At 39.5% G+C, this 23,106-nt stretch overlaps 1 protein-coding gene and 2 long non-coding RNA genes across 3 annotated transcripts; 1 reads left to right on the top strand and 2 right to left on the bottom strand.

Annotated features, from left to right (window-relative positions):
• Positions 1 to 1,565: 1,565 nt before the first annotated feature.
• Positions 1,566 to 12,476, bottom strand: LOC110701941. Its single transcript, XM_021879561.1, has 3 exons — positions 12,171 to 12,476; positions 1,920 to 2,143; positions 1,566 to 1,827 (listed from the first exon to the last, which is right to left on the bottom strand). Exons 1-3 carry the CDS (start codon positions 12,474 to 12,476, stop codon positions 1,566 to 1,568), a joined length of 792 nt encoding a protein of 263 aa, XP_021735253.1.
• A 4,342-nt stretch (positions 12,477 to 16,818) lies between these two features.
• On the bottom strand, positions 16,819 to 17,917 carry LOC110701635. The gene is made up of 2 exons (XR_002507369.1): positions 17,658 to 17,917; positions 16,819 to 17,190 (listed from the first exon to the last, which is right to left on the bottom strand). It is a non-coding gene; the product is annotated as an uncharacterized LOC110701635 (long non-coding RNA).
• A 3,089-nt stretch (positions 17,918 to 21,006) lies between these two features.
• LOC110701629 lies at positions 21,007 to 21,607 on the top strand. The gene is made up of 3 exons (XR_002507366.1): positions 21,007 to 21,044; positions 21,197 to 21,239; positions 21,334 to 21,607. It is a non-coding gene; the product is annotated as an uncharacterized LOC110701629 (long non-coding RNA).
• Positions 21,608 to 23,106: the final 1,499 nt, after the last annotated feature.

Genomic DNA, 23,106 nt, shown 5'->3' with positions numbered 1-23,106 from the left:
CTTGGTTAGAAATTTGGCTTAAATTTTTTTTGAAAGTCTTCCCCACAGACGGCGCCAAATTGTTTCGGGTGAAAACAATGGGACCTTGCCGAAGGTCCGCTGAAACGGAGAAGACTAGATTCGGTCCAAGTTATGTTGGGCCGAAGGTTTCCTGCACAGTAAACACACGTAAACTAGCCTCGGAGGTGTTGCCGAGGAAGGCCCCTCCGATGCTAAAGTCAGTACAATGTGTAGAAAGAGAACACTATGCAAGAGAATTTGTTGCTTGAGGCTTTTCTTGAATATATCAGAATATATGAGAATATATGAGAATATATGAATGAATGTGTATGTGAATATTGATGGCTTTTATACCTCTTCATACATGGAGAAGTTGGGCCTTAGCCCAATTGGCTTGCTTTGAGGGCTGACCTTTGACTTTAGCACAATTGGAGAGTTGAACCTTGACCTTGGGCTTTTAATTGGATCATTTAATGCCTAGGCCCAATTGGACTAAATTGGACCCAAACAGTTGATAACTCCAAATTATGATGAAATTAAAATGTAATAGAATGCAAGTCCGTACGTAGTAGTATGTGATATAATTATGTTCAAATGTATGTCAATGGATTCTAGTTAGTTATTTTAATAAATTTATATATATATGTTTTTATTTTTATTTTTATTTATTTTTATTTTTTTGTGTTTAGAGAGCCACAAGAGCGAGTGATAAGAATCGATTCCAAGATCACCTAAAATCGAAAGGAGAGCTCTAACCGCTTGAGCTATCCCTCACACACACACACACACACACACACACACACACACACACACATATAGAGGAAGAGGCTCATGTGAGAATTACCTCCCCTATGTGAGAACAATTTATATGTGAGAATAGCTTACAACCATTGGATCAAATAAGATCCAACGCACCACATCTACCCTGGTCAAAGTAATAATACTATAGTAAATTTCAGATTGTATATCTTTACAACAATGTAAAAATTTAAAGTAAACTAACTGATTGTTTGTTGACCTAATACAACAATTTACAGCAGATACGACAAAATTTAATAAAAAATCATCAGAAACTTCAGCCTCTCTTGTTTGGTCTTGTATTCTTTTCACTAGACTGACATTTGAAGGACTTCCAGACCTTAATCCGAATTGGGCTCTACATTTCTGAATACACACAGTATAACACAGCACAAAACTTAAAGTGTATAACAACAAATTACAGTTTATAACAAATAAAATAAAAGTTTATAACAATAATACTGAAGTTTATAACATTAGTAGTACTCAGTCCTCAATACCTGAAAGAGAGCTTGATTTTCTGCATCTGCAGCTTTGGAGACATAAATCTTAGCTCCTCTGGCGGGAACTCCATAGACCAGATGTACATCCTTAGGCTTTATCTTTTTCCGCTCCTTGGAAGGAAATACTAATGATGATCTAGCAACGTCAAAGCTCTTTACCAAAAGTTTATAACAATCTATTATCTGTTTATAACAGTTTGTAACAATATATATATATATATATGTATATATATATATTTTTTATAACAATATGTATTTAGTTAATCACAACATGTTAATAGTTAATAAGAACTTTATTGAACTATAATACAAAGAGAATAAGTTTGGAACAATGTTTACCGAGGGAACTGTGCTGAAGAAAAATCTCTCTTTCTTTTCCTTTGAATGAGGGTTTTTTTTCCTGTTTACTTCATTGAGAATGTGTTCCCAAGTATCAATCATCTCGTTTACAATATGAGTGCCCTCCTTCAATGATGAAAATTCGTTTCTGGTGATATAGTTCAAGTCGTCATAAAATAACTCTTCCCTTCATATTCATCAACGTAAAGTAACATTAGTATGTTGTACACAAAAATAAGGCTAGAATTAAAGTTTAATTGTAAAGTTTGGAACACTTACGTTTTGTCTTCAAGCAACAAAGCATAATCAACAACTCTCCTTAATTCAACATCTGATAATGGTTTTTCATTCTGAACCATAAATGGAGATCTTTGGTTCAGTGGAAGGTTTTGGACTACTCTTCTCAGTCTCTTACGTTGAACTACTGTTCTCGGTCTCTTACGTTGAACTACTGTTCTCGGTCTCTTACGTTGAACTTTCTTTTGTTTCATACTGTAAAAAATCTTTAGAACATTAAAGTTTATAACATTATTGTAACAACAATATCAACGTTTGTAATAGTAATTTATAACAACAATTCACAAGTAAATAACAGCAATTCAAAAATTTATAACAGCAATTCACCAGTTTATAACAGCAATTCACAAGTTTATAACAACAATACAGTTTGTAACAACAATACAGTATATAACAACAATATTAAATTTGTAATAGTAATTTATAACAACAATTCACAAGTAAATAACAGGAATTTACCAGTTTATAATAACAATTCACAAGTTTATAACAACAATATTAAATTTGTAATAGTAATTTATAACAACAATTCACAAGTAAATAACAGCAATACAGAAATTTATAACAACAATTCACCAGTTTATAACAACAATTCACAAGTTTATAACAACAATACAATATATAACAACAATATTAAATTTGTAACAACAATTCAGAAGTTTATAACAACAATTCACAAGTTTATAACAACAATTCACATGTTTATAACAGCAATTCAAAAGTTTATGACAGCAATTCACAAGTTAGTAACAACAATATTAAAGTTTATAACAACAATTCACCAGTTTATAACAGCAATTCACCAGTTTATAACAACATTTCACAAGTTATTAAAGTTTGTAACAACAATACAGTATATAACAACAATATTAAATTTGTAACAACAATTTCAAAGTTTTTAACAGCAACTCAGAAATTTATAACAGCAATTCAGAAATTTATAACAGCAATTCACCAGTTTATAACAATAATTCACAAATTAAAAATTTTGGTTCCGCTTTTACTTTCTCTCTCCTCCTTCAATTTCATGCATTATTTTGGGTCTTCTGATTCCTCATTTCTTCTTCAAAATTTCGGCTACTTCTTCAAATCACAATGTAATTCCTTCCATTCTTCATCAAATTCGTTGTCATTGTTGTTTACAATCTATCAAGTGAGTAAATCGTTTTTAATTTCGCTTTATTAAATCATTTTTACCTCATTTGAGTTATTATTTTAGCTCTAAATCAGTGAATTTATATTTAAAATCAAGTTAATTTATTTGTTGTTTTTGAGCTATAATGTTATTTTTAGGTTCTAAATCGATGTTTAATTTTGTATTTTCGATGTTTTTGTAAATCAAATTGATTTTTCGATTTGAACTTTCTGAGTTTCGATTTAAATTTCAATTTGTGGCTTTGTTTGATTAAGTTTCACGATTTTTGTGTTTGTTTTCATTATTATTATGATCTTAAGAGGCAATGAGAAAATAAAGGTTTTGTGGAGGGGATATGAATTTCAATGTATTTTTTATAAGGTTTGTGTTCATGTTGAGCATAGAAAGAGAAGAGAAGATTAGCAGGCCTAGGTTTGGGTAATAATGTTCAAATTCAACTAAATTTCTTCATATAACATTCTTTGAGATTCATTTGTGTAATTTTAATAATTTGTGTAAATTAGGTTTTATGTGTGATTTTAACTTCATTTTATCATTTATTGTTGACAGTTGTTAGTGAGATTCCATGTGCAAGTAACTTTTAGATTACCATAGATATAAAAATAGCAACAATTCTTTGCTCATTTGTAAAATGAGAAAACACATTTCTGCTCATTTGTCAAATGAGCAAACATGAATCTGCTCATTTGTCAAATTAGCAAACACGAATATGCTCATTTGTCAAATGATCAAACACGTTTCTACTCATTTGTCAAATAATTTTTAGATGATCATAGTTTCAAAAAATAGCAACAATTCTTTGCACATCTACCAAGTGAGCAAAAATGAGCAAATAATTATTTACTCATTTGTCAAATGAGCAAATAATTTTTTTCTCATTTGTCAAATGAACAAATAATTTTTTGTTAATTTATCAAATGAGCAAATAATTTTTTTGCTCATTTATCAAATGAGCAAATAATTTTTTGCTTATTTCTCAAATGAGCAAACAATTATTTGTTCATTTGTCAAATGAGCAAACAATTATTTGTTCATTTGTCAAATGAGCAAACAATTATTTGTTCACTTGTCAAATGAGCAAATAATTTTTTGTCCATTTGACTATTTTCTGAGACTATTTTTTTTTGATGTCAAAGAGGAAGTTTCATGTAAAATTAAAGTTAATCTTTTTTTTTATTGATATTTACAACAAATCACAATTTATGGAAGCGCATAACAATTCTTATTCATTCTTTGCTTATTTGTCAAATGAACAAACAATACTTTAAGAAATATCAATTCAAAAATTTTAGATGAAATATGTCCCTGTGGGAAGGTTGGTATAAGAGGGATCATAAAAACAATTAGATTTTATTTCTTCTTCTTTGATGACTTCATCCCAAAGCTTATATACTAGCTAGGTATAGCTCTAATGGATGTTGCAGGGCCTTTTCTTGAGACTACCTTTGTTAGGGGTAAAATTACCCATGCCACGTGGCCCAATGGGGTGTTGACACGTGTCAGCCCCTAGAGAGGCCCAATGGGATCCACGCTACTGCTAACATGTGGCCCCGTAACCCTAATAGGGGAACTGATCTCCTTCCACTATAAATAGAGGAAAGTTCTCATTTATTGCGCATTCATGTACAATCATAAATACAAATACAACTACCGAGCAATATTAATTGCAGAATCTCCCGGAATTCGAGAGACAATTTACTTTCCGCATTCTTACTCACTCAGACGTATTCTAACTTGATCGTCGGAGCCGGAACTCCAACCAACCGGAGTCTCCGTGCTTTTGCGGGTACAGGTGGTCGGCTACTAGTTCTGGTGTTGTAACTCTCCCGCAGGACACATAAAAAAATACCGAAACATTTGGCGTCGTCTGTGGGGAGAGTACTTCCAGAATGGCATCCCATGAGTCTGTACTTCCTAACAACGAGAAACGTCCTTGGCCGAACTTGAGGTCAAGACGGACCAAGATAGTGGCGACGACCAAGAGGTCGAAGCCTATATGGCCCCAGACGGGTCATTCAGATCCAGACGTCCCCGTCCCAGGGAAATAAGGGAACGGGACCACGACAAAGCAGGCCCCAACCACCCAACCGGCCAGCCGGCTGGGCAACCCTAGACGGCTGAGGGTGCTGCCCCTGTAACCAGAGACGAACTCATGAAATTCATGAGTAGCTTCAAAGGGGAAATCAGGGACCTGATAAGCAAAAAGGCAGGCTCCCACAAGGGTCAGTCGACCAAAAAACCATCTCCTTCTGGGAAGAAACCTACTCCGTTAAGGAGGAATCCTTCTTCCTCTGGGAAGAAGCCGGTGAAAGACTGAGTTCCAATTCCGAATCCAAAACCACATGGACCGGATTGGCCCATGGTGGATCTCTCAAAATTTCGCATCCCCGAAGCAGGCTAGAGGAAGGCCATCCGGCAAGTACAGCCGGATGGGTAAAAAAAGACGTTCTCCGATGCCCGGATGTTCCTCCAGCAAAAGAGAAGTCAACAAATGTCTGAGTTGGCTTCAACGTCGACATTATCAGACAGTCTCCCTAATACCTCAATGAGGTGTTCGGAGACAAACCGAGAGAGTCAGTCGGGCGGCATGTCCGCACAAACTGGCCCTCAGATTATCCATCCGGCTCCGTATGTGCCCCAACAACCATACATGTCGTATGGATCTCCTTACATGCAGCCGACCCTCTTCGGAGGACCGATGGCACAAAATGTCCAGCCTATGGACTGGCAACTTCGATTGTTGAACCTTGGAGAACAGCCTTCGGCTTTCTCTAGGGAGATAACCGAAGCGGCTTACCCGGCCAAGGTTAAGAACGTGTTGGTTGGTGCCTACGACGGTACCGCCAACCCGGAAGACCACCTTATGGCATACACCAACCTCATGTATTTGCAGGGGTTGGATGACGCCGTTTGGTGTAGATGCTTTTCGGAAACGTTGAAGGGCATAGCCTAACGATGGTTTGGCAACCTGGCAGCTGGTTGCATCAACATCTTCAAGACACTGACATACTTGTTCATGTCTAACTTCTCTATGAACATCCCGGCTAAGAGGACTAGTCTCGATTTGGGGGCTATACAGCAAGGAGATAGAGAAGGATTGAGATCCTATATCAGGTGGTTTAATCTAATGAGAATTCAGATCGAGTGACTGTCTGACGAGGTTGCCTACACAGACTTCTTCAAGGGTCAGAAAGACGGGTCGACTTTCAAATTCGACCTAGTCAGAAAGAGGGTGGCAACCCTCCAAGAAGCTCTGATGGAAGCCGAAGCCTACATACAGGCAACGGAGCTATGTGCCATCAAGCAGCCGTCAGATCCTAAAAAATCTGAGAAAAAGGATAACCGGCCCGCTCAATCGGCTAAAAAAGAAGAGGGCAAGAAAAGAAAAGAAGTCTGGTTGGCTGACCGCCCTGTCTAGTCATCCCAGAAGAAGTACGAGTTCAACAAGGATTGCTCCTCCATCCTCATGGAGGTCAAAGACCGGTTGTCTATAGAGAAACCGGCTGCAATGAAAAGTCCTATTAAAAGCTGGGACAAGTCCAAGTTCTGCCATTTTCACAAGGACATAGGCCATGACACCAATGGTTTCTATAGCCTTAGGCAGCTGCTAGACAGCCAGGTTGATGAGGGGGCTTTGAAGACCTACCTTGTGAAGTCCAAGGGCAACCCCCGGGAAAATAATGGACAACCGTCCAAGAAGCCAGATAATCTTTCTATAAGCTCTGACACTGATGAGGAGCAAATCATGACTATAGCAGGCGGCTTCGCCGGAGGTGGTCCAACCATCCGGGGCACAAAAGACAACCTCTGGAAGTTGGAGGTCAACTTAGTGGATGAGGGCTGGACGTCAAAAGACACCTTCCCTGAGGTTATCATCTCTGAGAAAGACTAGGGCAAGGTCAGGCGGCCTCATGATGATCCCATAGTCATCGAGTGCAAAGTCACCAATCAGCGAGTAGGCCGGATCCTCATTAATACCGGGAGCTCGTATGACCTTATCAGCTGTAGGTGCTTGGTAAAGCTCAAATACAAACCTAGCAGCATGCACAAGGCCTCTCACCCCTTAGTCGGTTTTGGGGGAGGAGTAGTGCATCCGGTGGGAAGGATTGACCTACCCATCCGGCTCGGTGAGAAGGGGGAAGGACGACACATGGTCGTCAAATTGTTGGTGGTCGAAGAATTAACCGCCTACAACCTGATCCTGGGAACCCTCAACGAGTCCAAAGCAGTCATCATCCAGTCTCTCATGTTGCTGAAATTCGAGAGGGATGATGGGTCGGTAGGCTCCCTGAATGGGGACCAGAAGGCGGCGAGATAGTGTTATCTCTCAGACGTCAAACCCACTGTGGTTGCAGCCGGCCAAAGTGGGAGGTTTATCGATCTTAATGAATGTCAAGAAGCCGCGTTTGCTCCCAAAGAAGCCGGCAAAAAGAGAAAGACGGATCACTTGGTGGCCGTTAAAAAAGAAAAACATTAGCAATCACTGGTCGGGGAACGGTCAGATGATCTTCGTCCCCAGCCGGCTGGTGATAGCATTAATATCGTTCTGGAAGACAGCCGGCCAGAGCGAACTGTGAAGTTGGGGACGGTAGCTTTTGCAACGTTGGGTGCACACTTGCACTAGCTATTGAAAGAATTCAAAGACATCTTTGCCTTTGAAGTGGAAGAGATGCCAGGCGTAAGCCCGGATCTTGCTGTTCACAAACTTGTCGTGGACCCTAAAAAGAAGCCGGTTAGGCAGAAGAAAATAAATCACAGCGAGGAAAGGTCTCAGGCGGCTGCCGCCGAGGTCAAGAAGCTGATAGATGCTTGGTTCATTCGACAATGCTACTACCCGGATTGGGTAGCCAATGTCGTTCTGGTAAAGAAGCCGAATGGTACCTCGCAGATGTGAGTTGCCTACACAAATATGAACTAGGCATGTCCGAAGGATAGTTATCCACTTCCAAAGATCGACAGTCTGGTTGACTCTACAGCCGGTCATGATTTGATGAGCTTCATGGACGCCTATTCAGGCTTCCATCAAATACCCTTGTGGAAAAAAGATAAAGAAAAGACGACATTCGTCACTGATCAAGGGCTATTCTGTTATACGGTGATTGCGTTTGGGTTAAAGAATGCGCCTGCTACCTTCCAGCATATGATTAATACCGTCTTCATTAATCAAATTGGAAAGAACGTAGAGGCGTACATTGATGACATGATAGTCAAATCTAAGCAGCAGACGGATCACCTTGCTGACCTCCGAGAAACCTTCACCACCCTCAGGCGGCATAAGGACATGCTTAATCCCAAGAAGTGCATCTCGGATTTTTGATTGATAAAAGGGGAATAGAGGCTAATCCGAAAAAAGTACAGGTGGTTATCGACATGAAGTCACCCCGCATTGTCAAGGAAGTACAAAAATTAACTGGTTGCCTGGCGGCGTTGGGGAGATTCCTCAGCCGGTCAGGTGACAAATGCCTCTACTTCTTCTAAGAAATCAAAAAGAAGACAAGATTTTAATGGGGGGGGGGGGGAAATGCTAAGGAGGCATTCCGAAAGCTGAAAGAGCACCTTCACTCCTTACCTTGGCTGGTCAGTCCTTTAGCTGGGGAGGTTCTCTACATGTATTTGGCCGTCTCAGATCATGTCCTCAGTGTCGTTCTCTTAGTTGAAAGAGATGACAATCAGCTCCTAGTGTACTTCATTAGCCATGCGCTTAGAAATGCTGAACTACGGTACCCCTTGGTTGAAAAATTCGGCCTTGCCCTTTTTATGGCCATAAAGAAGTTGAAACCATACTTTTTGGCATATCCGGTTGTAGTCTACACAGACCAACCCCCTCAAGCACCCAATGACAACCCTAGAGTCATCCGGTAGAATACTCAAATGGGCTATTGAGATGCAAAACTTGGAAATAATCTTCGAACCGAGAAAAGCAGTGAAGGGTCAAGCGTTTGCTGACTTCATTGTTGAAATGACCAGGCTGGATCAGCCGAAAAACATTTGATCAGGTTTGGAAGGTATATGTAGACGGGAGCTCTACTATGAACGGTTGTGGTGCAGGCGTAATTCGCAAGTCTTCGGAAGGGGATACATATGAATATGCACTACGGTTCAAGTTTCAAGCCTCAAACAATGAGGCGGAGTATGAGGCCCTGCTAGCCGGAATTCGCATGTGTAAGGCAGCAGAGGCAAGGAAAGTTGATGCCTGTTCAGATTCTCAGTTGATCGTCAGCCAATACCATGGTGACTATGAGGCCACCCATCCGGCAATGATCAAATACCTTCAGGCGGTCAAAAATGAGGTCGGGACACTTGACGAATTTAACTTGAGTCAAGTGTCCACGTCAGAAAACAACCAGGCGGATGCTCTATCAAAATTGGCATCATCCGCCTCCTGTGATGCGCCTCGGTCTATCTCCTGGGAAGTCATGGAAAAGAGGAGCATTGAGAATGATCCCATTGGAGTTCTTGACCGAAGCTCAACCTGGATGGATGCCATCCGGGCTTATTTGGCAAACGGCATCCTACCGAATGCCCCTTCAGAAGCGGCTGCCTTGAAGAAGTGGGTCTCAAGTTTTGAGATCCATCGAGGAGAACTCTTCAGGAAGGGTTACCTCTAGCCATGGTTGAACTGTGTAACCCCAAAGAAGGGGAAAGAGGTGCTAGAGGATCTGCACGCGGGTTTTTATGCTTCACATATAGTCGGCAGAACTCTAGCAAAGAGGGCCAGGCGGCAGGGATACTTCTGGCCTACCCTTGAGGCAGACACCATGGAAATGGTGAAGAAGTGTGACAAGTGCCAAAGATTTGGCTGGCTCATACACCGCGTTCGGCTACTGACCTGACGGCTATTTACAACCCGGTTCCATTTGCAAAGTGGGGCATGGACATCTTAGGTCCCTACTACAGGCGAGCGGAGGTACATTCTGGTGGTTGTAGATTACTTCACCAAATGGGTAGAGGTAAAGGCAGTCAAAGGCATTAAGACAAAGGACGTTATCTCCTTCATTTGGAGAAACATCATCACCCGGTTTGGGGATCCTATGTCTATGGTTTTTGACAATGGCCCTCAGTTTGAGACGCCTACCCTCAAGAACTGGTTGGGAGATCAAGGGATCTCACATTGTTTCGCATCGGTCGGCCGTCCCCAAGCAAACGGTCAAGTTGAAGCTTTCAACAAAATGATCTCAGACGGTATAAAAAAGAAAACTGAAAGGGCTGGCGCCCTTTGGGCGGATGAGTTACCTCACGTCCTGTGGGCCATCAAAACAACTGAAAAAGGGGCAACTGGTGAAACCCCGTTCCTCATGACATACGGCACTGAGGCCGTCCTGCCTATTGAACTTCATGAGCCAACACTCCGCATCATGCTTTATGATGAAGAGGCAAATTGGGAGGCCATGCATTTGGCATTGGATTCACTCCCGGAGCGTAGGGGCAATGTCTCTTTGCGTCATGAAATATACTGCCCGAGAATGACTAGAGCCTACAACAAAAGAGTGCACAAACGACCTCTGAAAGTGGGGAACTTTGTGCTACGAAAAATGGAGGCAACCGGCAGGGCCAATGAGCAAAGGAAGCTAACTCCAAATTGGGAAGGTCCCTACCGGATTTTTGAAGAAGTTAGAGGCGACACCTATTGCCTGGAAACTCCAGACGGCAGACAGCTAGCCAGAACTTGGAATGTAGATAACTTGAAAAAATACTACTTATGAGATTTGTAATTTTTTGTAAATAAAGTATTAATGAAAAAGTGCTTTATTAATTTCTGTTCTGTACAAAGCCCCGTTTGTGTACTACACAACCGGGCAAATTTTGAGGCCAAAGGCCAGATTTTCGTAATTATTGTATATTGTAGTCTTGTTTGTGTAATGCACGACCGGACAAATTTTGAGGCCAAAGGCCAGATTTTATCTTAAACCAACCGCCTGCTTCAACATGAGCAGGCATCCGGCGACGCCTCTTTGGGTGAAATCGTCGAAGAGAACATCTCCCATTTGGGTGGTACATTGTTCTATCAAAACGTACAAGCGGCTAAAAACTAACTTTCCAGGTTAAAACTGTCGCTTGAATATGGAATTGAAATCGAGATACCTCATGTTGTTCCCAAGTGACATAGACGGTTCCCGGAATCTCGATCAGAGATACACGACTTTTACTCAAAAGCATCACAACCGGTCTCTCGCCAACCAGTTAAGAAGAAAGTGAAGGTTGAGATGCAGTCGCATGACGCTCCAAAGTAGCGCAAGCGGCCGCTCAAAGGCACTCAACCGGTTATTGACACAACCGCATGTTGCCCCAAAGTGGCACAATCGGTATTTATGGTCCTCACTCAAAGGTATTACAGCCGGCCAAAGGCCGCTTGTTTCCAATCGAGCGCTTAAGAATGATTACCCGAAGGGTAACAAACAATCAGATAAGCGATGGACATAAGCAAGTACCATCTGCTATCCCTACTTAGCCAATTCATCAACTCTCAAAATGGTTAAGGGACTGCCTGCTTATTCTCCGAATGCTCGTTTGGACAGCTACGTGCTTAGCGTAGGGTAGCTACCACGCACACAACCGTCCAGGGGAAAGGAAGCTCATACATCCGGGATATTGCATACAAACCAGAAATGCGAAAACTGAAGCTACAAAAAATTGAAGCAAAGCGGCAAAAATTGAAATTGAAACATTATAGAAATAAAGCCGACTCAGTCGGCAAATGTATAAATTGGCTTATAGCCAAAAGAAATTGTTAATAGGACCCATGTCCGGGAAAGAAAGAGATAAAAAAAGATACATTCAAATGCACGACACGCAGGCCGGAGAGTTAAATCAACAAAGCTTAGGATTGAGCCGAATCTCTGGCGGCGACTTCAGGAGCAGAAGGGGCAAGGGGTCTCTTCAGCCCGGACCTCTTCATTTTCAGCTCGGGCATCTTCCTCCCCGTCTGCACCCATATCCGCATGCATGGCCTCAATCTCTTTTCTGGCCCATACTTCATAAGGCTCCGGGGCCGGCTGGTTCGTTTCCTTGGCTTAAATGGCAAGATCTGCGTATTTGTAGGCTAGTTCCCAGACGACATATTCCGCATCCGAATGTACCTGGGACCAAGCCATTTGTATGCGGTTTTCACAGTCTTGCTCATTCTCCTCGATGAGCCGGCTTTGTTCAGCTTCCAAGGTGGCTTGGAAGTTCTGACTGGCGGAAGCTGTATCCTTCTTTAGGTGGCAGTTCTCAGTCAACAGCAAGGAGTTCTCCTTTTTGGTCGCCTCAAAGAGTTTGAGGGACCCCGCCGCCTTCTTCACTTCCTCTTCAACATTCTCTTTATCCGCCTGGAGGTTATGAATTTTTGTCCAGGCTTCATCGAGGGATTTTTGAAGCTTTTTGATGGAGTCTGCCTGTTGCATGATTATGCTTTTAGTTTCTAAGTCATGCACAATCATGGAATATTGAGCAACGTTATGGGCCTCAAACGCGTCTCGTCCTGCTTCCTGGTGTAGGCCCTCTTCAGCCCTTCCATGCGTAGCATGGACTGCAATAGCACAGCCGACGTTAGAAGGTCAAACAGTTTAATACCTTTGAAATATTCAGTTGGAGGAACATACCTCAGCCAGGCTGACCATGACCCGGTCAGCATTGAAGGTGTTGATCTCTGGGATCGCCTCCTTCTCTTCTTTTGGAATGGCCTTCAGCATGGCCCTGGCGTATTGTTGTACATCCGGCCAGCGAGGGGAGAGATCTGCACCAGAAAGAGACGGTGAGAAAGCTACATACGTCCCTTCTATTGACTGCTGGCTGCCAGAAGAGTCTTCTGGCTGGAGCTGGGAGTATGACTTGACCCGCATGGGCTTGCCAAGCAAAGGGGTTTTTCCCCCAACCGTCAGACGACTGGGAACCCCCTGAGAGGAGTTTTTTCCGGACTTGTTTGAAATGGCTCCCTCCTCTCCCGGCCGGGGCTGGATCAACCTGGTCAGAAAGCGAGGCGCCTTGCTCCCCTCCTAAGTCAAAAAGACAAGTATATTGGTTAGCCGGTATATACTTCAAAAAATACGTAAGAACTAGGGGGCAGACGCATGTACCTTGTTTTTTTGCTGCCTGGGCAACTTTTTTCTTCTCCACATTCCCCTTGCGGATTTCGGCGGCTGATTTTGCGGGCGTCTTGTGTGGAGGCAACATTGTTAAAGCGTTTACTGCAGAAAAGAAACCGTCTGATTAGACAAAGATAATAAAAATTTCAAAAGCATAAAATAGCTAAGGCGGTATAATAGGGCCAGGTGCTCATGCAACCTACATTTTTTAAACTAGGTGCTGGATAAGAACGCCTCATCTCGCAAGAACTCATGTTTGGGTACCCAATTCTTGGGCACGCTTATTAGTTCATCGGTTGAGAGGGCGGTTGTGGTGAGTTCAAAGAACCCCGTCCCTATTATCCTTTCATAGTCCTCATCCGGGACTCGGGGCATCTTACATTTTTGCCCAAGGAGCTCAGGCTTCCGGTTGTAAGTCCTGAACTCGCGGTTCTCCTCTTTGGTGGGAGCTGGAACCAGATAAAACTGGCTCTTCCAGTCTGACCACTTAGACGGTTTATCTAACGTCATCAAGTACTGGGGATAAGTGGTAAGAGTATACCAAGCTCTCCACCAGCCTGAGTTTGGCTTAAATAGTGCATGTGGGCGAAGGCCTCCCAGCCGGCGTTTAGGCCCTGCATCTCGCAGGCGGCAATATAGCACAAAATGTTAACCCAAGAATTGGGGGTTAACTGCCATATGCCTAGACCGTATCCTCTTAGGATGGCCTTAGTGGTATCATGAAGAGGGAAGCGGAGATCGGCTAGAAAGGTCGCCTCATAGCAGCCAAATTACCCGTTTGCATTGCACTGGTTATCTTCCCAGGCAATTTTTCCCATCTCAGGCGGTACTGAGGCCACATGAGGACAAAATTCCCTAAGTTCCTCTCCATGCTAGCCCGGTCCTTAGCTGAGACAGTGATGAGGAGAGGATCACCCCTATTATTCCAAGTGGGTCTCTCTTCCTCCTCGCTATCTACAACCGGTATAAGATAGCTACTGCTACTGCCTTCAGAGCCTGATGTAGAGGCGGTTTCTCCGCTACTCTCATCTCCAGAGGATTTTTTCTCTTCCTCAACTCCAGAGATAGAGGTGGCATCTTCACCGCCTCCATTATCGGACCCCAGGCCAGGATTCCATCACTGGGGGTGCTTGGGGTACCTCTTGGGGATTCCCTTGTCATCTCAGTCTGGTTTGTTTGAGGCGGCAGCTCTTCGGAGCTCTCTCCTCTATACTCCGGATCTACAACTATTTTTCTAGCACGAGCCATTGTGTCCTGCACAGAGACAGAGACGGTCGGATTAGAAGATGAACAAGGTGAATCCCAGTACCCAGAGGTGACTTCCCCAGTCTTAGACTCAGCCGTATCAGGGGACCGGCTGAGCTCTAAATCGTGGTGTGCCGGGTGTGTGGTTGGCGAGTCCATTTAATTTTAAAGCCAAAGAAAGAAAAAAGAGAAACACAAATGCATGAAAGAGCTGAAGGGGTAGAGACGGTACCTCAAAGTAAGCTGAAAGGTTAAAGAGAGTTGACCGGCTGATGAAGCAAGAGGAATTCAATGGATGGCTTGCTAGAGGTACAGGCGGTTGACCGACTGTATGTACCCTCTAAGAAGAGCAAGTGTTAGAGCACAAACGGTAAATCCGTGTGTGCCTTTGGAAATGATGGTGATTGCTTGCAAACCCCTCAAGTGGTGCTAACTGGCTATCTCAGACGAAAAACCGGATGAGTAGGGAGAAGACAGACGATTGTATAAGTAACGACAGCCGGGATCCGAGCTCTATTTTTCTCTGAAGAAAATTCTCTTAAAATTTGCAACAGTGTGGAATGAGAGGATGGGGGTTCCTATTTATAAGGAAACTCAAAAGGTGAACCATCGCCTCCTTTTTTCAAATTTGAATTAAAAAAAATAGAGGGAAGGAGACGAACCGTCACCTTCCCAGAGCTTGACACGTGTCACAGGTGCCACGTGGCAAGCCACGTCACACCTGTGAGGGGAAAATGTTTGGGGTAAAATTACCCATGCCACGTGGCCCAATATGGTGCTAACACGTGTCAGCCCCCCCCCCCCCATAGAGGCCCAATGGGATCCACTCTCCTGCTGACATGTGGCCCCGTAACCCTAATAGGGGAACTAATCTCCTTCTACTATAAATAGAGGAAAGTCCTCATTTATTGCACATTCATGTACAATTATAAATACAAATACAACTACCGAGCAATAATAATTGCAGAATCTCCCGGAATTCGAGAGATAATTCACTTTCCGTATTCTTACTCACTCAGACATACTCTAACTTGATCGTCGGAGGCGGAACACCAACCAACCGGAGTCTCCGTGCTTTTACAGGTACAAGTGGTCGGCTACCAGTTCTGGTGTGGTAACTCTCCCGCAGGACACATAAAAAAAAACCCCGAAACAACCTTGAATAAGAAATGTTTAAAATCTCATCAGATAATGAGACTAGTATTGCTTCTGCTTGGATCAAAGTTTATATCCAAGTATTTACTAGTTTAAATTGTAAGCTTATTAGCTCAATTGGTCTAGCACTGTGTTTCTACATTGCACTGAAGATGAGGTTCAAATCCTACATAGGCTACTAGTTTAAAACATGTATAATTGTACCCAATTGAATGAACATCATCACCCTTGTTACATAATAGGAAGTTAACACATTCATTTCATTTAAGTTATGATTACCCTTTTCTTAAAATGGGATTTTCTAGGATGCTTGCAAGAGAAATATCCCGAAGACATAGCTGAAGACAAGGCTACAGAGTTCTGTCTTTGTGGGGTGAATATCCCTAAGATCCTGAATAGCATTCATTCAAGGTGGTTCAGCTTAATGGTGAGCATCAAGTATGTGTTTAATGGTTCTGTCTTCTTGTTATACACAGTATATAGCTTCAGCATATATGAGGTGTGATTTTGGACTTCTCATCATGATTTATATTAGAACTATGTATCATCGTCTGCATAAAGCTTGCAATTCTGTCCCCCATAGGAGTTATAAATATGTCTTTTACATTTTTTTTAGTTGAGTTGGGTTTGGATTCTTTGTACCAAGTGGTTGTAGGATAGCTACAGTGCATGATAGCTACATTACATGATGGGGTATCATATATATTGAACAAATGAAAGGATTATAAGAGGCTTAGGGTTTGAACTCCGGGTTAGTATATGTTCACATATTTTAGGTCATATGGATTGAAATCTTCAAGTAATATTCCTTGATACTGAGTTGTTTGTCCTCTTTAAATTGTGACTCACACAATACAATATTGCTCATTGCACAAATGCGCAAAATAATATTGCTCATTTTAGCTAGTTGACACAAATAGGTTGCATATATTTGCGCATTTACTACACTAGGCACATTTTTGCTCATTTGTTTAAATGAGCATGTATATTTTTCTCATATGGTTGATGAGAAAATGTATATTGCTCATTATACAAATGAACAAAATAATATTGCTCATTGCATAAATAAGCAAAATAATTAATATTACTCATTTTGGCTAGTAGGTACACATGAACAAATTAATAAACCTATGTGGGATTCGAACCCACTTTTTTTGTGCATTTGCACAATGCTCTACCAATTGAGCTAGTAGGTTAGTTTTATGAGAAATATTTGTCAATAGTTATATCGCTAATTGTAAGGAAACAATTGAAAGCTTACTTACAGAAGATGAGCACAAAGAACTCAATTGCTATTCTCAATCAACCTCAGCTCATTAGATTGCTAAGTCCCCACACAAATTCTACATACTAGTTTCATGATCCTTGCTCGTTGGGCCACTCCTACATATCCTTACACTATACTACTCTTGACAACATCTTGCAAGCTAAGTATTCAGCTACCAGATAACAAGCATCACACAAATAATCAGATACGCATCATTCAATTACATTATAGGTTTCACTTGATAAAGTTAATTTTCAAAAGAAATTGTTAGGAAATACATTGATTTGAAAAGTAAATCATAGACCTAAAAAATTATGGTTATACAGGGCTTCACTGATTTTTGCTTTGTTCCACTCTTACATTGACCTAAAAATAATATGAAGTATATCATTAATTGAGCATCAACATAATTCTATCTTTACAGTTGAAGTTCAAAGAAATTTGAAAAAATCATTTATGAAAAAATAACAATTAATAAATGAAGAGTATAATAACTCAATTAGATTGTTGTTGACTTGTAATTTGAAGAACATCTGGATTTCAATCGATTCCACCAATAATATGTTATTCAGAGGTTTTAATTGTTTTCATTTTGTTTCCCCGTTGATTTTTATAATTTAATGGTTTGATAGAAATTGAAATCATGACTTGACAACGAAATAAATCTATAAATTCAATGAAAATTTGAAAATAATCAAAATTGAAGATGAATATGGAATTTGAGATGAGAGAGACTACTGATGGAAATTATGAACAATCAATTATGATTAATCTCAATCCAAAAACCAAATTAAGAGTAAGAAATTCGAAAACTACTGATGGAAATTATGTACCTGTGAACAAGAGGAGAGAGAAATTGTTAGCCTTTGAATTTTCTGACTAGACGCCATTGATGGACCTTCAAAGCTTGTGGAGAGATAGATAAGCTGGGTATTATTCAATCTTAGAGAGTGAAATATGTGTGGGCTTTTTTTGTGGAGGAGGGTTTATTTGATTAATCTCAGCTATTAGATCAACGGTAGTGATTTATTCTCATATAAGATTGTGTTCGCATATAAAGGCATGTTCTCACCGGATCCCAACCCTATATATATAAACTATATATATATAATGTTCGTTCAAAATCAATATTTTAGTAATTCTTTGATCTTAATTATAGGTATATGATTAATTATGGATGCATACCTTTTTTTTTTTTTTTTTGTTATGAAACTAAGACACTTTTCAAAAAAAAAAAAAAAAAAAAAAAAAAAACTAAAACTTGATACCATTATTAGCCTATGGCCACGCTTTGAACACAATCAAACCGGCATTCATTGAAACTAGCATAATTAACACAAAGGTAAGGTTTATTAGTCAATTAATCAATTACATAATACATTATACTAAAGACAAAACTTAGCAAGACACTTGACAACATAATATAAAAAGTTTTTCCCGCAAAAATTATTTACTAAAAAAAACTTATTGTTACAAAAAAATAAGGTTTGTAACTAAATTATAACTTTTACTTTATACAAAATTTAAAATAAATTTCCTTAAATATCAAATTGTCCATTATAACATGTACTTTGTATTTCATACTTTTTAATAATACGGAGTCTTTTCATAATATATTATATCAATTTTTTTTAAAAAAAAAGAAAAAAAATTATTGTCATTATAGTTACTCCGTATTAATTAACAACCATGCATTGCACGGGATTTAATCTAGTCAATGCCATGTGTTGCCAAACACATGTAATTATGCCATGTCATATCAGACCATTAATGATCACTATTATTTCCTCAAACAAAAATTTGTTAGCATTGATGTTTGAACTCATGACCTTACGTTCATTATAATACATTTAAGCTTTTAGCACCACTCTAATGACACATTTTATGTCAACAATGATTTATTAAATAGTGTCATATTCATAAATTTCGGAATTTAATAATATATATAGTTTTTATACACGTATATTTGACAACAATCTATAATAACAAAATTGATCTCATCTATTTCATTTGTTCATACATACAACCCTAAATTAAAGTAGATATTTAAAATATGTACGTAACCCAAAAATATGTTGCACTTTTTATTCTAATTTTTTTTCCACAAATATGTCAACTTAAATGAATTTCTTGTAACAATTGAAGAACGAAATAAACTAATAATTTTTAGGATACTCAATATTAGATAATGAATTTTGATGTTCAATTATGTTTGAAATAAATAAATAAATAGTACAAGTACTTTAATTTTATAAGAAAGATTATCTTAAAAATTAAATGTAACTAATCTTTATTTATAATTCACCTAATTTTACATAAAAATTTAGTTTAAATATATTTACCATGATCTGGGGCATTGGTCGGGTTAAAAACTAATTTATAGATAAAAAGCCCTTGAAGTGGTATGTGATTATTATTATTATTATTATTGGGAAATTCTCAACGGTGACCTCAAACTTTTGCTACGCACCAATGGTGACCCCCTTTATTTTGGATTATACGAAATGACCCTAATTCTTTTTTTCTCCTAATGATGACATTAGTGATGGTGTTTTAACATAAACATCATTAATAAAGTTAACCATGGTTAACTTTTCCCCCCCAAAAGTCAGATAACAGCTTATAAAAACCCTTTCTCCCCTAATTCCCCCAACTTCCTCCATTGTTGTCTTCTTCCTCGTCTCTTTTTACGCAGCCACCATAGGAAGAGCTCGAGCAATCAAGCTTCACTACAGCCACAATTCATTTAAGCGATTTCTGGATGTGCGTTTTTCTGATACACACTCCAATCCAGACAGGCCCTACTACAAATGCAGTACCTGTCACTTTTTTGCATGAGTTCCTGAAGAAAATATTGTGAGGATTGTTGATGAGGTCAATGATGAAGGTTATTTCGATGGCTTTGGCAAGAAGATGATGAAGATTGCAATTGGGATGTTTTTAATTTGGTTTTTCTGTACTTTAATTAAGTGAATGAATTTGTAAACCCTAGAATGATAATTTGGGAGAAATTATTAGTTGAAATTAGGGATTCATGTAAGGGGAATTGGGATGTTTGTACTTAGTCCTTAACAATCTAGCTAGTTGAATGATGTACTGATCATCCTTATATATTAAATAAAAATCAGAAGGTTGTTTAAATTCAAATTATTTTGTTTTGTTGCTCTGTTATTCTAGTGTATCAATGAACAATAAAACATGGCTGGACACAATATAAACATTAAAGAACATTGACAATACTTGATGATTAAAACTTAAGCACTTTTTCATAAGCCAAAATGATATCCCAAAAAACAAGTTTTTCCATAAGATAACCTGTTCCCCCAAATACCCAAAACAAAGTGATTAAATTACCTAAAAAAATCAGTTGCTAGTGCTATTTACTTATGCTAATTACAACCAACACAATCATCTATTGAGTCTGGGTTGAGAACCTAATTCCATTAAGCTTCCTCATTTTTGGAGCAGGCTGTGAATAAGACATGGGTTGCTTTTCCTTTATCCTTTGCAGAGGCAGCAGCAGCAGGTAGGTTTCCCTTAACCTTTGCAGAAGCAGAAGCAGCAGCAGGTGCTTTCCCTTTTCATTTTACAGAAGTAGAAGCAACATCATCTTGCTTCCTTTTAGCCTTTGTAGAGGTAGAAGCAACATCAACAGTGGCGGACCTAGGAATTTCCGACTGGTGAGTCACAATCGATAACCAAATATGTAAAAAAAAATTTGACAACATGACAAGCTTAGCTATCTAATAATTGACAAGATTAAAATATGTACAAGCATTAGCGTGTATTGACAATTTGACAGACATAATTGGCTATATCATTAGGGTGGGTCGACTATATCATAAGCAATCGTCCGAATTTCCAATCAAATCAGCACATATGCAAAACCCCATATAAATCTACCAAAGCCAATGGTGTATTGACAATTTGACAGACATAATTGACATCAATAAACATCCTAAATAAACACTTACTACAATTCACATGGTAAAAAAGGTTCAAATTTCATCAAAAACCCAACAACATTAACAAAAGGTTCAAAGTTTACCAAACAAAAAACAACAAAATCAACCAGAGAAAATAATTTTTTATTTTTATTTTTTTTAAAAAAAAACTTAGAAATTTTTTTTGGGCCCTGGTGAGTCATTTGACTCACCATGCACAAGGCCAGGTCCGCCAATGGCTAAGTGTTGTAGTCGCGTGGGTCAGCTTGTTGGAAGGTTTTCATCTTACCTTCCTTTTATGGACTTCTTGTTCAGCTGTACCAATATCTTTTTCTTAATTTTGGGATTGTAAATTATGCTTGGTGTTATAATTGCTGTATTACCTATTGCACTTTTGTTTAATATGTGAACTTTGTGAATCTATTCAGGGATGCGGCAGAAGTAGAAGCTGAGCAGAAGGTGCTTGAGGAGGTATAATAAGTAGCTAAGAATGTGGGATGAATAGATTGTAGTTGTTTTTTTTGGTTTGATATCTGATAGTTTGGAACTCTATGTCATAATGCAGGCTATAAAGAATGCTCGCAAGAGGGATAGGAGGACATTATTGCGATCTGTAAGTCATCAGCATTCTGTTTCTTTTGCTGTTTTGCCTATTATTTTTGCAGTCATTTTGTACTTTATACGGTAATAGTTAGGAAACTTGCCTATTTTGAACTCCCGCCTACCCCCTTCACTAACGTTTCTCCAGTGTATGGATGAGCCTAATGATATAAAAGCTAGCTTGACTGTATAATTTGAACTTGGCTGTCCTAGAACTTTTGTGATCGTCGATGGTGAGACTGGCGGTAAGTCGGTAACTGTGCCTGCCTATTACCCTGGGTAATTGCTACTGTAATTTACCATACTGCTCAACTATCTTATAAACCTCTAGCAACAAATTGACAAATGTAGCTGAGAACTGGCATCTGTTTGAGAAAAGATGGATTTAAGCAACAAGGAAAGCAAATGCTTAGAACTGTAATAACACTATAAACTTGTTGAGTATAGATTGAAACCCAAGCCCTTTATGTAACTCTTAGCAGCCTGGCCGTTACGGCATGAAACGATGGTGATACTGTGATTACTGTCATAGGTTGTGTTCTTTTCAGATGAATTTGACTTACTTGAACTTAATGTATTTGTGTTTGAATTTGTTGATTAAGTTGAGAGCACCCTGTTTAGAAACATAATCTTCATATTTTTGAATAATATTAGTGGAACTTATGCATTTAGCTTTTGACTTTGCTTGCTATCTACTTGTATAGTTGTATACCTTTATTGATTCCTATAAGATACGAATATATGGGGATGGGAGGTAGTAATATTACAAATAACATACAGGTATATTGCTATTATGACATTGGTTTTCAAGTTCCCTAATCCTGCCAAAAATCTATATATATTCACGGCTAAGTGCTTAAGACCTTGGTCAAAAAGGTTTTCTGGTAAACAATATGGGAGAACAATGTACTGTATCAAGTATTCAAGCTTATCCCATGTTATTAGTTTTTCAACCTTGTTTGGGGCGGCTACTGTCTATGCTGATTACTGATGGATGTTTTTACTTTATATTATTGTTACATCAGTGCTGGTGTTGCTCAATTTGTATGTTTCATTGAGTCATTAAATTTGCCAACTTATTGCAACAGATGAACAAGGATAAACCCAAAGGGCAAGACAAAACCCCAGCCGTTCAGGATGGGAAAGTTGAGGAATTGTTCTCTGCTGTATCACTAGATGAATATGCGGAATTTAGCAGAGATGACGAAGATAATGGTGATGGTGAATATGGTGAAGATGATGTCAAGATCTGTAACTAAGCCATTGGCTAGTGTATTTTTAATATCGAATCTGGAGTGGTTTTTCGCCATGTGAGAAATTTTGACAGTGTCACTGTTAATGATGGAACAATGAGTTATAGTCTTTCTTGCCATTCTTTTGCCTGACTAAACCATAGTCAAGCACACAACAGAGACATTGATGCCACATCTGGCTCTCTACCTGTGTTTGCCAAGTAAAAGCCAGAATGTTTAAGAAGTTCAGACATATCTGCTGTGACAAAAGAGCTTGACCGGTCTATACCCTCTCCCACTTCTCTCGAATTGACAGCATATAGTTCATGTACTTTATGAATGTACCTAATGTATCATATCAAAATGTCTTGTTCCTCTACTATTAGATGTTGCCGAACAAAAATTTAACCTTGCTACTCGTGTCCTGCTTAGCCTTGGGTATGTTGACGAGCCTCTTTTCCTCTACTCGCTGCCAAACGCAGATTGTATTGTGGATATTGCACTTA

The sequence above is a fragment of the Chenopodium quinoa genome, unplaced genomic scaffold (genome assembly GCF_001683475.1).
Source record: "Chenopodium quinoa cultivar QQ74 unplaced genomic scaffold, ASM168347v1, whole genome shotgun sequence".
Lineage (NCBI taxonomy): Eukaryota > Viridiplantae > Streptophyta > Magnoliopsida > Caryophyllales > Amaranthaceae > Chenopodium > Chenopodium quinoa.
This window is presented reverse-complemented; position numbering and strand designations above follow the sequence as displayed.

Bases quoted from the DNA above. Each gene is read 5' to 3' on its own strand.
- LOC110701941 (XM_021879561.1), bottom strand. From the start codon at position 12,476: ATGCAACAGGCAGACTCCATCAAAAAGCTTCAAAAATCCCTCGATGAA. The intron at 2,144-12,170 runs GTACATTCGGAT...AATGTTCTAAAG, and splicing joins TACAAATGGCTTGGTCCCAG to ATTTTTTACAGTATGAAACA. The intron at 1,828-1,919 runs GTAAGTGTTCCA...ATGAATATGAAG, and splicing joins TTGTTGCTTGAAGACAAAAC to GGAAGAGTTATTTTATGACG.